Raw genomic sequence first — 17,473 nt, forward strand, 5'->3', positions numbered from 1 at the left:
ACAGGTAACCTAACCTAATTGTAGCCTATAAAATTTGTATTGCCTGAATGAAATTAAACAATTAATAGAAAGTCAGATGTTTAAATTTATATAACTTTATTTTTATCAGCAAATATCAAGCCCAAAGACCTTGTATAGTATATAGTTCTCGGTATAGTGTGTTACAGGCCTTAAGACATATATACTTAAAAGTATGTTAGTATCTATTTTATTACAAAATAATTATGGAAAAAATAATAATGATTTTACAGTTACGTAGCTACATATGAAAGTCAAGGAAACTATAATTATTAAAAAGGGCAAAATATCTAATTAGATTTACATTCGCACCTCGATTTCTCGATTTATTAGCTACCACTGAGCAACAACCATATTAAGGAGGAGCAAAGAGAGTTATGATAGTTGGCGAAGAGTATATCTGTTGATGCTGCTGTCACCTATAGGCAAATTACTTAAAAAAGGCGTCAGTCAGGTAATTTCAAAACATCAGGTATACAAGTTACGAAAAGGAGGACATTTCTTGATTTTTTTAAATATTCCCGGACTCCGGACAAAGGCCTAAAAAGGAGGACATGTTTGGACAAAAGAGGACATCTGGTCACCCTACATGAATATGGGCGTAATTTACATGTTCAAGTCACACAACAGGATCTTCTTAATGCAGTCTTTGATCGCAAATGTGGAAGAAGCTGACAGATCTTATGCTTTGGCCAGATCTGTATCAATTTTGGATGCTGTGAATTGGATTGGGTTGACAGTAAAGAAAATTAAAGCAGACACTGTGAATAAGTGTTTTGTTAAAGCAGGATTTGGAGACTGTGATGATGGAGATGGACTGAAGAAAGTGAACGAAAACGTAATTGCAATATCATCACTTTGCAGAGAAAAAAAATCTTCCAGGCAATGCAGAGGAATTCATTGGAAATGACGACAGTCTTGTCACATAATTTTGAGTCAGCTAAATCCCTTCTAGCTGCAAGAAATTCTGAAAAAGAAGAAAATGAAAAGGAGGAGGAACAAGAAGAAGTAGTAGCAGCAGCATCAGTTGGACAGGTGACTCAAAATAAGATCTGCAAACATGAACAAGCTATTCAGTGCATCAGTGATGTCATGCAGTTTGCCATTGATTCAAATTCTCCCAGTCTTCTTGAGTTATTGTATTCAGTTAAATACTCTATTGAAAAAGACATGGCCTCAAAAAACTGGAAACAAGTTACTTTGTTAGATATGTGGAAAAAATCTTAATGATCTAGGTCAAACATGTAAATAATTCTTAATGATCTAGGTCAAACATATACATAATTATACAGTGTTAATACAGTAATAAAGTGTAAAATATTGAATAAATATAGTGTAGTGTAAAAAAATATGTCAACAACATGTTCTTTACATCAGCCAGCGTAACCAAGTTTCACCATGAAAAGGTACATACTATGATACTGGTAACATATTTACAAAATTTATGTAATGTGGAAACTTGTCTAATGCGGAAAAACATTTCAGTCCCTTGCGATTCCACTTTGAACAAGTTTTACTGTATTATGTTTGCATGGAAGGACATTTTAATGTATATAATTTGGTCAATTTAAAGATACAGTAAAACCTCGATACACTTCCACTTATAATGTTATTCCGTTTATTACACTCTTTTTATACAGTTCCTGGACATTTCATATATAATTCTGCATAATTTTACCTTCTTGTAACGCTTCCAAATCCTGCTTGTAGCACATTTTTCGGATCGGAAATGAATAAAAAATTCCGTATAAATTGCGCAACTTGTAATGTTTTAAAAGCATGGTGAAGAAATATGTTGCTGTGACTGTACTGAGGGTCATTTCAACATGAGTTCAAGAAATTTCACCCTATACCGGGAAATCCCTTTGGTGGGCATTGTCAAAAGTTGCACTTACCTGTACAGAGTGTCCTAGCTTAATGTTGAGGTTAGGTTCTGAAAAATGAAACAACGTAATGGAGACGGTTTTTCTCGTAAGAAACAATAGCAATAGAAGAGGTTAGGTTCTAAATTATACTGAATAGATTATGAAATACACAATTCTAACATACAAAACACAGTATTTATTATTAATACCATACAGTACTGTACATGTTACTTACATTCTACGCCCATTAATCCTTCATAACAATTCTGTGTTGTTTGGGTAAAGGGAGATAAGTCATAAAAAGAGTTTGGAGGTAAATGAAAATTAAACTTGGAACCCCTATTGCATATAATTTTATACACAAATAAAACACATGAACTACTAGTATTCTTTTGATTTTTGCACACTCGTGTAATTAACTTGTGTGTTCATCTGGTGAACAAAATTTCATCTGCAAAAAAAAAAAAAAAAAAAAAAAGACTTGTCCCCCTTTACCCGAACACCACAGAATTTCTGAACTGTATTCGTTGTTCTTTAGCTGGAATCATTAACCACTTCCTATGTTGTCTGTTCACCTCCTGCCTTGAAAGAACAGAGGGTTAACTGTTTTGTTGCATTCTTCTTCTTTTCTTGATAGCACCAACGTATAACTCACCATAATTAAATCACTATCATACACACTGCACTGCAAAAAATAACTTAAACATACAGTATATGGACTCTCTTCTTCACGTCAAGTGTAAACTGTTTTAAAATGTCTGTACAATACAGTGTACGTATGTATAAGAGACTGAGAAAGAAGTGAATGTACCTACTACAAGTCTATAAGCTTACACTTCAATGCTTACTTGTTGCAAACAATAACAAAAGAAACATTCCTACCCTCGTGCAACAGGTACTACTTACACAACACATCGACACAGAACTAGTCTTAAACTATCTGATATTTTCAGCCACAGTATAATTAAACATCATGTGGTGACTAAGATGTCATTTGTTTAGTGTCATAAGGGTCAAACTCATAACAACTTATCTCTGGTCAGTTCTGTGCTCCATTCACCAATACCTCCCCGCACCGCATCTAATTAAAATACATCTTGCAGAAACTTCCTCGTCAGCTCCTCACAGTATCTTTCCGCTCCATTGCATTCCCGTTATGTCAACACTAGCGACGTTAAAGTGAAACCATTACCAACTTTAAAAGAGGACTGGTGGGTAAAGTGACACGATGCAATAACGAAATGACGTTCATTGGGGAAACGTAAAGCGAGGACCTCCTGCACTTTCCTTTCCTTTGTATGAAAGAATTTTAACACTCAAAGGTCTCCCTGTCATTTCTGTAAAATTTAGTCATTCTTTGAATTCTGTGGAGTGTGCAGTAAGTTTGCAGTACAAGTGACATAACAACTTGTAAAATGTGTGCCCCTTTCATAATAGATAACAGCAAGGATTGGGTTCCTGTACAGGAGAAGTTGGGGGAAGTTAACATGGAGGATTTTGAGTCAGTTGACAATTTGTCCGGTGACATCAGAAATCCGTGGTGTTGACGATATGTTTGTGGATCATGCTGCCACTACTGCATATGATGAAGGAAATTGAATCTGCAGAGGAAAGTATCCCCACACCAAACGAAGCCCTCAGACCAATAAATATACTTTGGAAATACATTACTGTTGCTCCTTGTGGTGTATCAAGTGAAGTTGTCTGAAGTCCCTTGAACTGCATAGAATATGTTATCATTCATAATAGTAGTATAAAACATGGCAGACAACAATCAAAGATATTTTTCATATGAAATGAGCTCCTATTTGCATTTTACACTGTAACTAATGCACAATAAAATAAGTTTCTAGGAAGTGGTGTCTAAATTGTTTTTCCCCATTTATAAATCATTTTCTGTCTATAGTGCTGTCCCACTTATTACGCTTGAAAGCCATAGTCCCTTGACAAGCACTTTAGCAGGGTTATACTGTATCTTGAAAATTTCTTTTAGATATATAATGCTGAAAGTTTATATTACTTTACTATAAGAAAAATTAAAAATAAATTTTTTTGACCTAAGGTGTATGTAACCCATTAATAGAGCTGTGACTTGAAATTATTTTTTTTTTACAATGGCAGGGTCCTTAACATGCTATTTTCATCCCTATTTTACAAGCGTGGCTCATAAATGTCACTAATGACAAAAAGAATAGACCACTTAGTGAAACCAGAGTGATGTATTAATTTATTTATGACATAGTTTCCAATATGCATATTTCTATATCTACAAATCTATCTTGGTGTGCATTACACAGATGTGATTGATTTTCCAGAGTGAGTACTGATGGCAGTACAATACAAGTGAAAGATGATAAAATGCCAGATCTACCAACAGTACAACAAAAGTACGGAAGGTAGATCTAGCAAAAGTGCAACTTCTTTTTGTAACAAATTTTAAATAGTATTATAGATTAGTTCTACAAGAGAGGCACTTGGAAGACTTGTGAAACAGAGCAAATTAATTCATTGTGAATGAGTAGTATGTCTAGTAGTTACATAAGAAATTGTACCTTAGATAATTATACGTAAATTATTTGTTAAAGTTTTTTTACAATACACTTTTGTGGTCAATGTTTTGAAGTACCTATTGAAATGCAATATTTTCTTCAGCCATGCTGACAGTTTGGATGGCAAGATACCTGAATATGAAGATTCAGAAAAAAATCGAAACTCTATCAAGAACAAAAAGTCAATCAAAAGAACTTCAGAAGCTAGCACCGAGAAAAATATTTCATCAAGGGAAAATCAAGCTAAAAAGAAAACAAGGAACAGTAAAAGTAACATACCTCCTTTAACAGATACAGAGAAATCTTCAGAGACCACAATTGTGAGAAAATCAAGGTCAACACGAAGTAGCAACACACTAAAAGACGTCAATAAAAGAAATGTAAAAGGAGAGACACAGCTTCATGTTGCTTGCATTAAGGTGAGAGTTCTTTTAATATTCCTAATGTGGTATTCATGTTGCATCATGTTAGTAAGGGCTACTTTATGTTGACTGATGTATTCTGAATGTCAGAAATGGGAGTACATTACAACCTGCCAAGACTGTCACCTTCACTTATAAGTTACTTCATTAAAGGATAGCTTTTTCTCCTTGAAACTGACATAATTTATCATAAATCCTGTATAAATATTTCTTCACTTTGGCTGTCAGACAATTTTTATAGATTCATATCTACTTAGGTTCAGTCAGTCATAGATTGTTCTGAATACCATATTTTCTGTGTCCACAGACAAATTACATAAAATCTCTTTATTTCGCATTAGAGAAGCAGTCAACATTTTTTCTAAGAATTGTCTTTGGTTTGAAAGTTATTAGATTACTGCTTCTGTTTATAACACTTTGCTAACTTATGATATCATGACATGGTCCTGTGACTGCACACTACAATACCATATGTACACCCTTTGACACAAAAATTGGTCGCTCTCTTGTAGTGTGAATTTGCCTAATTGTTGTCATTCAGGTTAACATGCAATGCAAGCAGGAAAAATTAAGCATTGATAATGAAGTCAAGTCATAGCAGTGATGTATTTGTATGTCATGAAATAACATACTCCCTACAAAACCTTTATGGCTTAGTGGTAGAGCTCTTTTTTTCTCATTCCAAAAACCGAGGTTCGAATCTCTCTATGTATGTTTAAAATGTTGACATTTTTAATGTATTAGCATGCAGGGTTATTGATTTTAATTTGAATTTCCAACGCTGTAATTTAGTTTATACACAACAGTAATATTTAAATATTATATATTTATTTTTATAGAAACATTCTTATTTCAAAATATCATCACATGAAAGCCACTAAAAAAAAAAAAAAACAATTACTTTACATTATTCGACACTCGAAACAGAATTAGTCATGAAACTTATATGCAAGTGGTGGTGAATAACCTCATAGAATAACAAACAATGGTTAGGCCAACATCGAATTTCTAAGGAAGAAAACTGTGTTTTTCTTTCTTTGTATGTTTTTGGTTTAAATGTTATTTATTGTATACGTTTTACTGAAATTAATTTACATATTTCTAGTATAAATTAAGATAGACTACTAAATTTGTTAATTTTGTATTTTTGTGCACATATATACTGATCACTAGAGTCCGGATGTGTATGACCTAAAAATTAAAAAAAAAAAATGACCTGTAAAATTTCCATAAAATTCTCTTAAAATGATCTAAAATGTAAATTACCAATTAAGTCTATATAATCAATGGTGTAATGATTACTTTATAAGTAACTGTATTGTAAAGCAACCGTTCCTATTGGAATTATTGTATTAGTTACTGAAATAATAATTATTTATCAATAGATCACTTCTATTAAAATAATATGAAAAAATTAATAACCAAACACACCTCAGTTAGCATATTAACATATTAATAACCAAATACACCATAGTCATCCTCAAGTTATCAAAAGAGAAAAATCAGTGGTTGTCAGTTAACACTGTTTTCTACTTGGAGACACTTCATTCTACTTCCACAGATGTAATGGGAACATATGTTTGTTTTCTACTTGGAGACACTTCTTTCTACTTCCACAGATGTAATGGGAGCATATGTTACTGTCTGTTAAATCCTGTTAAAAATGTCAAGTCTAGAGTCTTCTTCTGACAAAATACTGGCTTTTTGACACATTGTCTTATACCCTTTATTTTTATCTAAAACAGATTTTATTTCCTGTCTTACTGTGTCCCCATTATCACCTTTCACATATTGTACACAATAGTAAAGTTTCTGACTAACTCTATTGACTTGTTCAATGCCATGTCACATTCTCTAAGCGGGTTTGGTTTCTGGCAAAAATGCAAAATTTTATTTAATGCAAGCCAATTTACCTTCCATTTGACGATCAGGAAACGCATCCTGTGCACTCCCAATTGCCTTAGCATCTATCCTATCGAAGCTGTTCACTATTTCCCTTACTTCTAAAAATTGTCACAATGGTATAGCCTATGCATGCAATCAACCACGTATCCCAGCATGTTAAAACAGATACTGAGGACAAAGCTATGTCTGGGGCCTTGTCTTTGAAATATGTAGTTTGGGACGAATCTTTCTCAAAGATTTTCTTTACTATGAAAATCAGTCTGTCGTCTTGCATATTGCATGCTGCATGACTATAAGATCATTCAGTGAATGTGACCGATACTGGGAAGCAAGAGGTCATATGGATTAATGGCGACTATGCCAAAATCCTGCCATTGAAAAAAAAAAAAAAAAAAAAAATATCTTATGAAAATTTTTGATCTCACCTCCTCTGCGATTTGATGAAAGGCATGGGCCAGACAAGTAACATTTTACTGTAAAATGATTTGATAGATTTTGCTGCCTTTACCATGTTAGGAAGCGAAGCACATTCTCATGTTGTACTTCATTAGGCTACAGTAAACACATGGATTTATCGAATAGTTTGCATATCTTAGTGTAGTTAACTGCCTCCAAAACCTCTGAGGTTAGAAGTAAAATTTGTCCTTGACTATTTGTTTGTAGGGACCCTATCACTACATGACCTACATAACAGTCCTCGTAATCAGTAGTCTCGTCTCGTCAATTGATATAAACCATTTTTTTCCATTTACATATTAACGTATTCAGTTTAATGTGTCGTTATAACATTCTAATAAGTAGTTTGTATGCGATGTGTATTTATCTGGAATTGTATGATCAGTGTGGCATTCATGGAAATTATGTAATTTAGAATTGCTTTGTTTCCCTTGGGAATATTCGCAGTAAAAAAATGAAGATTACTTGCTATTTGATATAGAAACAGTTTTTTTTAAGAGTAATAAAATTATTGAGACACTTCTCATTTGTTCATATTTTCAAGAGATTGCAAATGTTTCTCACGCCCGATATGTTGTTGCATGGTGAACCATTTATCTGTAGCAGCTTTTATTTTACACACTTTACAGAATAATATAGTTTCATTGGTTGAGAATATGTTTTCACCAAATTCTGACACACCTACTGTCTTAAAGCGGCTCACAGTTGACAGTTTCAGTTTTGGCATTTCAATTGCACTGCACTGTAAAATGTCACAGACTTCAAAAGTAGTAAGTCTAAACTGCCACGTATCACACTTCTTCCTTGAGGATGATGTAATGCAAGAGCAAATGTGACGCACTAATAAAATAGGACATGGGTGGCCAAAAGGATCATCCGTGCCGAATCACTTGCAAGACGCTACTTGTGTAAGCTCATGACCTTGAGTGGGAGGGTTGAAGATGAGGTTGCAACAGGTGCATTAACTAGAAAAGTGTCTGGTTTATGTATGCTAGACATCATTGGGGAAGTTCATGTACTTTCACAATTTGTTAATTGAGGGGCTCACAACCAGAGTGAACTAAGTCCACCAGTGATCAGTTTGTGGATTAATACAATCTCGGATGAAGAAAACTTAGATTTATTCGTTGCATAACAAACCAAGTCCATAACTCATTTGTTACTCCACAGAGGGCAACATTTCCTATGGAAGGTGAAGGTTGCTAAGCATGAGCTAGGAACTTTAAGACTCAATTTCTCAAAATTATTCCAGAAGGACTTGGTCCACTCTGGTTGTGAACCTCTAATTAATAGAAATAAGAATACAAATAAATACATAAACAAACCATAGACGTTGGAACAGTATGATAACTACTCGGAGTATAAACTATTAAATAGATTCAAAACACTTTGGAAATAAACAATTATTAGGAACTACAAGTTCCATGTAAATTGAAATTAAATACATAATCATCATTAGTCTGATGTGAAAATAAACCAATATTTGTGTCTACGTATAATAAGGAATGAAATACATCCTGGCGAAATTAGCCTTCTTCAGTTTCACATATTTGCTTCAGCAATATTGAATTGAAATCTGGAGTTACATCACACAATGCCAACCGTAACTGATCACGAAAATGTTCGTCTGTCATGCGGGTCCTTCATTTTGACTTTGCAGTTTTCATTCGTGAGAAGAACTGCTCACATATATGTTGTTGTTTTCTAATGCCAGGCGTTTGACAATAAAGTCATTTGACCTCTTGCACTCCAATATTTTTCAAAGATATTATCATGGCCACTGAAGCACAGATTTGAGGTGTTCCGAATCCATTTCTTGGTTTGAGTTGCACAATGGGCAGTTAGGGGACTGATATATTCCAATTCTGTGCAGGTGTTTGGCCAAGCAATCATGGCCTGTTGCCAATCTAAATGCAGCTACAGACGATTTTCGTGGTAATCGGGAATTAACTGTGGATTTTGATGCAGAGAGTTCCATTTTTTCCCTTGAGATTGTGTTATCAAATTTTGTTTGTTGAAGTCTAAGTATGTAGATTTAATAAATCTTTTCACGGAGTAATACGTAGATTTAGTAACAGGTCTGTAAGTAGCAGTGCTGCCCTTCTGTGCTAAAGCATCCGCATTCTCGTTTCCCAGGATTGCACAATGGGATGGTATCCATTGGAATACAATTCTTTTATTGAGTGATACTAATTGAGAGAGCATTTTAGTTATTTCTGCTGTTTGAGATGAAGGTGTGTGTTTAGAGACTATTGATAGAATAGCTGCTTTGGAGTCTGACAATATAACTGCATTTTTAAATTTATTGATGTGGCATAGAAGATTCCTGAGACTTTCACTTATTGCAATGATTTCTCCATCAAAACTTGTTGTTCCATACCCAAGAGATCTATAAAGTGAGAAGAGACAGCACGTAACACCTGCACCGGCACCTTGTTCTCTGGAGATCAAGGATCCATCAGTGCATAAATGAAGCCAGTTTTATGGAGGGTACTTAATATTAATTGTCTCTAAAGACAATTGTTTTAGTATTTCAGTGTTTACTTCTGATTTTAGTATTTCTTCTGTTAAATTTAGATTATATTTTATATTTAATAGAGTTAAAGGGTTTGGTTTAATTTGTAGGTTTTCTTTTAAATTCGGGATATTGATTTTCTGTTTTAATTCTTGAACAATGGATATGAAACTTTTTTGAGTTTTCAATCTACAGAGAGGACTGTATGAATGCTAATTGTTTCCTGGTAATCTAATAAGTTTTTCATATTGAATCAGTGCTTTTTCTTCTATTGTCATTTTTATGCTGTTAATATTAGTGAGGAATCTCATAGAATCTATTGGAGTTGTTTTGATTCCACTAGTAATGAGTCTGAGAGCTTGGTTTTGAACATATTCTATTTCGTTTATGAAAGGTGAAGTAATTAAAATTTCTCTGCAGTATGTCAGCACTGGCTGTATAAACATTTTGTATGTAGTGTTCAAAGTATTCCTAGAACATCCCCATTTCTTTCCTGCTAGTCTTTTTAGAAGGGAGAATCTTTTACGAGCTTTTTCAGAAATGTATTTCAAATGGTTGCTCCATGTTAACTTGCTATCGAAAATAACTCCAAGATATTTGGAATTCATAAGTCCTAGGAAGGTGTTGGCCATTGTATTGGATATTGAATTCTTTTTCTTTTTTACCAAGTGAAAATATTTGGTAGTTACTTTTGCTTAAATTGAGTGTCATCAAATTTGATGTATATATAAGTAGTCTCAAACATGTTTTCTACAAAGCTGGTGAAAGATCGAATATTTTGGTATTTGTTCTCACACAAAACTTGTACATTTTTTCTTAGTTACTGTCTGCTTGCAATTTTATTAGCTCAACTTGCATGTCTATGGATGCTTTTCTTACATCTATAGAGAATGGATCATTATAGGCGGCAATGTGACTTTCTAAATCAGTGGTTCCGAACCTTTTTTGACTGATGACACACTTTACTAAAGACCTACGATATCGTGACACACTTGTTTTTATTAATAATAATATAATACAGTATAATAATAACACCCAGTGCTTTTCTTCTGGAGACGAAGGTGGTGAAAGTCTGTGTATAATACTTTATAGCGGACAGGGAGATGATTATTGTTCACTGCACAGGAATTTTGTCGTTTTTACCTCCTTTTCGTCCAACTAAGACTTTCAAAGTCTAAGTGAAATTAAAAAAAAAATTATATTAAAAACATTCACACATATTTCGATTCCATGATGAAAAATGCAACAAAAATGTGCCTGAATGCCGTTCCAGCGCGTTCTGCCAGAAAAAAGCACTGAAAACAAATTCTATGTAGTGTCGGACATCCAGTGTTGTAAATAGGTCAATATTCAAAAGAATAATGTTACTTTTATTTACAAATACAATGACTTTCTATAACTGAATTTAAACACTCCCGTCAACAATGGGTATTTCACTCCACACAGCAACACAGAATTCGTTATTGCACTCCACAGACGACAATGACAATTCACTTGGATTATTGAGAACAACAGTGTAATCCTAATCTCAACTAATGTTCACAAAACACTATTTACAAAACAAAACTGTCAGTTCTCAGTTCACAGTTCGTTTGCCTTGGATAGTTCTTCTAGCTCATTCACTCAAGTTCACAGTAATCGAACCCAAGATTCCAGTGACAGTCCACTGAACTTCGAACTCAAGACTTTCAGATAAAGTTCACTGCACGCCGAACCAAAGACTTCCGGCCATGTTGCTTCTGCCTGGACGCTCACGGCTGTTTCACAAAAACTGACTGAACTGAACTGGCCTCTCGAAGGCTGCTCGCTTTTATTTGTTAGGTAATACTTTGCGAGCCTTCGATTTCTGGACGTTTCTGTTTCTGGACGATTCTCGGTCTCCCCATCACTCGGACTCCTGATGTTTCCTTTACGTCTGTTGCAGTCGGTTTTCTCCCCCTCTCCCTTTGCCATGCGCCACGCCACAGTGCTGGCCTTCCTCTCTCCCCACGCACAGCTGTCAGCGTCTCGCAGCTTTCTCTCTTCTCCCCTCGCGCCTGCCTTCTCGCGTGGCCTCCCTTCTGCCGGACGCGTGTTCGACTCCCGACGCGGCTGTCACAATATTAACACGCAATCGAAAAAAAAAAAACAGTGGCATTAGAAAGAAACAAAGGTATTTGTAAAAAATTCCAACCTATCTATGTTGGATGTCCGATAAAAGGTTTTTATCAGGGGCATGGCGTCCATGTAACCGATGTTAAAGGCGGTAACACTAAACAAAATACAATATTGAAGCTTTTAATGCTTCTAATAATTCATTAATATTTTAATAGGCCTATAATACAAAAGAACAGTATTTTCGCTGGTCGCTATTCAATAGAATAGACTGTGTGAGACACTGCAACGTCAATGCAACATTTTGTTACCGGCAAAGGACAGTGTAACAAGCATTTCAATAGAGGATGTTGAACCCTCGCAGACGCAGACAGTGTGGCTGAAAACAAGCAAAGTTAAAGTAACGCCTAGTACGGGGCCGTGTTACCGCTCGGCTTGACGGTAAAAGCGCGGGGAATCTTAAATGTATAAAGTCCCATTCACAATGAAAATTAAACATAACCGTAACATAAACACAGAAGTTTGCGGCCAGGTTATCAAATGGGATCATTTACATAAACATTGACGTAAACATTACTGTTAGACGTTAACATGAAAGTTTGCAAACTCCAAAATTTCATGCTTATGCTTACGTGATTTGCAAACAGTACACAATTGTGGAGCACTGATGTATACAACAAAATATGAGGAAATGGCGTCGTTGTTATGTTTCCATGGTTACCATGTATCTTTGCAGTTATGTTTATATTCTCAACGTGAATGTTCTTGATTTTACCATAACGTTTACATTTTTAAGTTAACGTTTACGTTATGTTTAATTTTCATTGTGAATGAGTAACTCCTACTTAGTGGCCCTTTTAACACGCTGATACATTGTGAGCTTGCCGGTTGAGAAAAAATCATAGTTTCTTCGTGTTTTCGTGTGGTGATTTAGTGACAAAATATTATCAAAAAGAACAAAGGCTCTTGATCGACAAGTTAGAAGACGTGTCCCTACGACGTCTTAATACAAGATGGAATTACAAATCAAGGATGATTGATGTTATCATCAATTTCAAAGATGGGGCTTTTTAATGGATGATGGAAGACTGTGACGAATGGGATAGTGAAACATGAGGATGTGCAGCAGCTTACTATCAGAGTCTTCAAAGCTTTAATTTTGAATTTTTGCTAGAGGTTTTTTCTGTACTTCCGAAAGCTGAAATTTTGTTGTGCATTTTGCAGAAGAAATATATAATACTAGTGGCTTGTGCAGCAAAAACTGCAAACTAAGTCCATAAGAAGTTCAAATAAAAATTGTTCAGATTTATTTTCAATGAAGAATACCAGACATTTTGAAAGTTATTTGCTTTCATAATAGTGAAATATACTCCCTCTGAATGTTTTTTTATGGCAAATACTTTTCCTTGAACCTATCGGTCTTCAGTTCTTGGGTTTCAATGCGAAATCACAAGTAACAATGTCAGGACGATCAGCGAGTTTTTCATGTGGTAGTAATGCAGTAGCTATTTCAGGTCATTGCAGATTGTAGGTGAAAGTTAAGAAAATGTAAGGTTTGTCATGCTTTGAACAAAAGACTTAGCTGCATGTTTCGTGAACTACCCTGAAATGTAGAGGGCAGAATCACTTTTTCCCACTAAAAGATCTTGTTGAGGTGATCAAGAGACTACAAAATCTTGTAGGCCTCTTATTTTATCAGTAAGTAATAGCTTTTGGTCTTTTCTTAGGAATTGTAATATTTGCGCTTCCTCTAGACAATATTGATCTACTAAATACTGCTGGATTAATTTATGTAACAATGAATGTTATCCTGTATATTTTCTGTACTATAAGCTGTTGTGAGGAATCTATTGCTGAGATGCGGAAAATGAGGCGAATGATATGTCAGAGTTGTAGAATCTTATATGCACCTTAAATAAAATTGTCCATCGTAAATCGTTAGCAGTTTCAGTGTTTCATTCGTTGCTGGTTGCCGGAAATAAACTTACTCATCACGGTAGCAAGAAGTGAAATGGCATGCTGTTTTCCCTACAACAAAATATGCTTGGCAGCGATCACAAATCTAATCGATTAAACCAAAGAAATATGCAATTAATTTTGATGTAGTTTGAAGATGCAGCTAAAATAGGAAGCATGACTCAATTACTACCAAGGAAAATGAGAGAATCAGACATAAATATCTATATCACACTGTCATTAAATATATGAAACAGACTCACACTACTTGATTAATAACTATAAAAGTATTTCATTTTTAATAACAATATTGTTACCTTACGTAAGTTTTATAGTTTTCAGTAACATATATATAGCCGTTACTCACTCAGTAAATAATAGAAATGAAGATCTAATATAAAATATTCTTTTTCTGCGTCTACTCACTTTCATATCATCGGTATACCATTGTGTGTTGCATTAACTATAATAATATTTCATTTTTTTTATACGTTATCACAAAATTACACAAATGAAGATAGACATATTGGCATTATGATGTGAAAGAATCTGAGCCATCTGAACTCTATGTTAGCAATCCTGTAGGTCATGGCCTTCGTGTAATAGTCTATTGTTTATTTAGTGTGTGTTTTGTTTTATTCTGAAATGCAACACGACCGACTTGATGCTCGCTTCGCTTTTCCTTTACCGGCCTTGACAATTCATTTTGATCCCTGTGTTAAACCTGCAATCGAGAAAATATGAAATTCCCACCAGATGACACTGACTCCCAAGGTTCACTGAGAAATGTGTGTATGGTTTCTTGTACGGTTATAATTAGTAATATTGCGCTTCTTTCTACGGTATGTGAGTTTATTGTGATATTCAAAATGACGTATTGTGTACAATTGTATATTACTTCGAATAGAAAAAAAAGAGTGAAGGAGCAATATCATTCCACGAATTTCCGAGTGACAGGGAAAGATGATTATATTTCGTGACCAGAATATTGTACGAAATGGAAATATAAAAATTGGAGTTCTATCCTTTGAAGAGGTGGAAAAATTCAAATATTTTATTTTATTTTAGTAGGTTATTTTACGACGCTTTATCAACATCTTAGGCTATTTAGCATCTGAATGAGATGAAGGTGATAATGCCTTTGAAGTGAGTCCGGGGTCCAGCACCGAAAGTTACCCAGCATTTGCTCATATTGGGTTGAGGGAAAACCTCGGAAAAAACCTTCACCAGGTAACTTGCCCCAACCGGGAATCGAACCCGGGCCACCTGGTTTCGCGGCTAGACGCGCTAACCGTTACTCCACAGGTGTGAACAAAAATTCAAATAACTTGGAGCAACAGTAACACATTTAAATGACACTCGGGAGAAAATTAAATGCAGAATAAATATGAGAAATGCCTCTTATTATTCGGTTGAGAAGCTTTTATCATCTAGTCTGCTGTAAAAAAATCGGAAAGTTAGAATCTATAAAAACAGTTATATTACCGGTTGTTCTGTATGGTTGAGAAACTTGGACTCTCGTTTTGAGAGAGGAACAGAGGTTAAGAGTGTTTGAGAATAAGGTTCTTAGGAAAATATTTGGGGCTAAGAGCGATGGAATTAGAGGAGAATGGAGGAAGTTACATAACGCAGAACTGCACGCATTGTATTCTTCATCTGACATAATCCAGATGTTTGAGATGGACAGGGCATGTAGCATGTATGGGCGAATTCAGAAATGCATATAGAGTGTTAGTTGGGAGGCCAGAGGGAATAAGACCTTTGGGGAGGCCGAGATGTAGATGGGAGGATAATATTAAAATGATTTGAGAGAGGTGGGATATGATGATAGAGAGTGGATTATTCTTGCACAGGACAGGGACTAATGGCGGGCTTATGTGGGGGTGGCAATGAACCTCCGGGTTCCTTAAAAACCATAAGTATGTATGTAAGTAAGTAAGGGAAGGATGCGAAAATGCCTTAAAATGATTTCACGCAAAGATTTTGTTCCTAAAGCAACTCCCCATCTTCAGTCGTCGTAGTTTACATTTCAGGGAAGAAGATTACTCTAAAAATGGGAAATTTAGACTATTAAAACCAAATGCTGTGCCAACAATAGTCCTTCATTATCCTAGGTATAAAGTGACAGATATCAGAAGACCATGACGAACAGTTACTAAAACTGATCTCCCTCCACCCAAGAAACGTAAATCTTTTAGTAATATTGGTTTTTCACTATTTGAACAAGATGTTCCGAGTGGCTCAGCATCAGTTAATGACATTCACTTCTTGCCAGTTGAAAATGACCATAAAGCGACGCAAAAAGACGTTGTCAACTTTGTGGGGCTAAAAAGAAATAATTAACAGATTGCATGTGAAAATTACACAACTTAATCAGGTGTTACAAGAGAAGCAAGATGAGATAACGAAAACAACCGAATAACACCAACTAATTGAAAGAGATCCATTACATAAAGAACTGTAAAATGTAAGGAAAGAGGCCGATGAAGGCAGTATTCATGCAAAATTGATTCTAGATCAGCTGCTTAATCATCGAAAGAGAATACCAAATAAGAATATATTAGAAAATTTGTGTTCAGAAATTGAGCCGTTACTGTGTAGATGCCCTCTCTTGCAATGCCAATTTGTGATGAAGGCGGCCAAAAAGACTTGCTAATATCATTACTGTGAAATTTGTTAGGCCACTTCTAGGTAACATTGCAGCAGCTTTAACTGAAAAGCTTGTTCCTTCGAAGAATGCGGCTTATAGTCCACTGAGTCACAAAATCTTGAAACTATGATTCTTGAATCTGCAATATCAAGTGGAATGTATCAGTGCAGTGAGTGAAATTATAAACTTAGTACAAGTTATAGTAAATAATTACCCAAGTGATTACTTTGAAACATCGCAGTTTAGCCTAGGGGTGCTACCCAGTGAATGAACTACAAAATTACGCCTCTGTCATAATGTTACTTAAACTGAACAGGTTACTATGTGTTACCTCCCCTGCTTTTAAACTCTCGTTTTTCCATAATTAACAGAACTAAACATAATAATACTTATTATTTTCTTATTTATTATTTATAAATGTTATTATTACTCTTTAATCATTTATTTTAATTCATATTGAGTATTTATTCTGTGGACATCAAACAGCGCCTCATGGTGGAATTGAGAAATTAACCAATTTCAGCATAAGATTACTATTGTCAAGGCCGTATACAAAAAAGCGAAGGTAACATCAAGTCGGCCATGAATGCAATTAATTAGTTCTCAAAACTGACGAAAGATGGATTTTGGAAAATAGGAAAATTATGTAGGAAAATTGACATTTCACTGAAAAGTATTATTCTTCGGAAAAACTTTGGGTTCCAAGCTTCAAAATGAGGAGTAATTTATTAAAATTTGTTCAGCCATTTTCCCGTAATTTCCATTACCAGTTCAAATTATATATATATATATATATATATTTATATATAGATGGGCTACTGCAAACAGAAAATAGGTGATTTTGTAGGCGATCTCACAAATGTTCGTGACAGTTTTGACACTATTTAGTCTAAGGTGGAAAGATCGTGTGAAAATTTGGAGACGCCGCGCTCGAAGAAAGTGAGACGTGATCACATTGACGAAGAGAATAAAACTTCCTTCTGGCGGCTATTCTATGAAATCATTGACACATTAAAATGATATATGATAGCCAAATTTTCAGA

The 17,473-nt window shown here is 34.8% G+C and overlaps 1 protein-coding gene across 5 annotated transcripts in view; it reads left to right on the forward strand.

The window, feature by feature from the left end:
- Positions 1-17,473, forward strand: part of LOC138698151 (BRCA1-associated RING domain protein 1-like) — a 188,845-nt gene that overhangs the window by 45,106 nt on the left and 126,266 nt on the right. For all 5 annotated transcript variants that reach the window (XM_069823893.1, XM_069823891.1, XM_069823894.1 and 2 more), the window contains exon 3: positions 4,536-4,851. In XM_069823893.1, the coding sequence (XP_069679994.1) occupies positions 4,536-4,851 (316 nt within the window). The remainder of the gene's footprint in view (positions 1-4,535; positions 4,852-17,473) is intronic.

Source organism: Periplaneta americana, chromosome 4 (assembly GCF_040183065.1).
Source record: "Periplaneta americana isolate PAMFEO1 chromosome 4, P.americana_PAMFEO1_priV1, whole genome shotgun sequence".
Taxonomy (NCBI): domain Eukaryota; kingdom Metazoa; phylum Arthropoda; class Insecta; order Blattodea; family Blattidae; genus Periplaneta; species Periplaneta americana.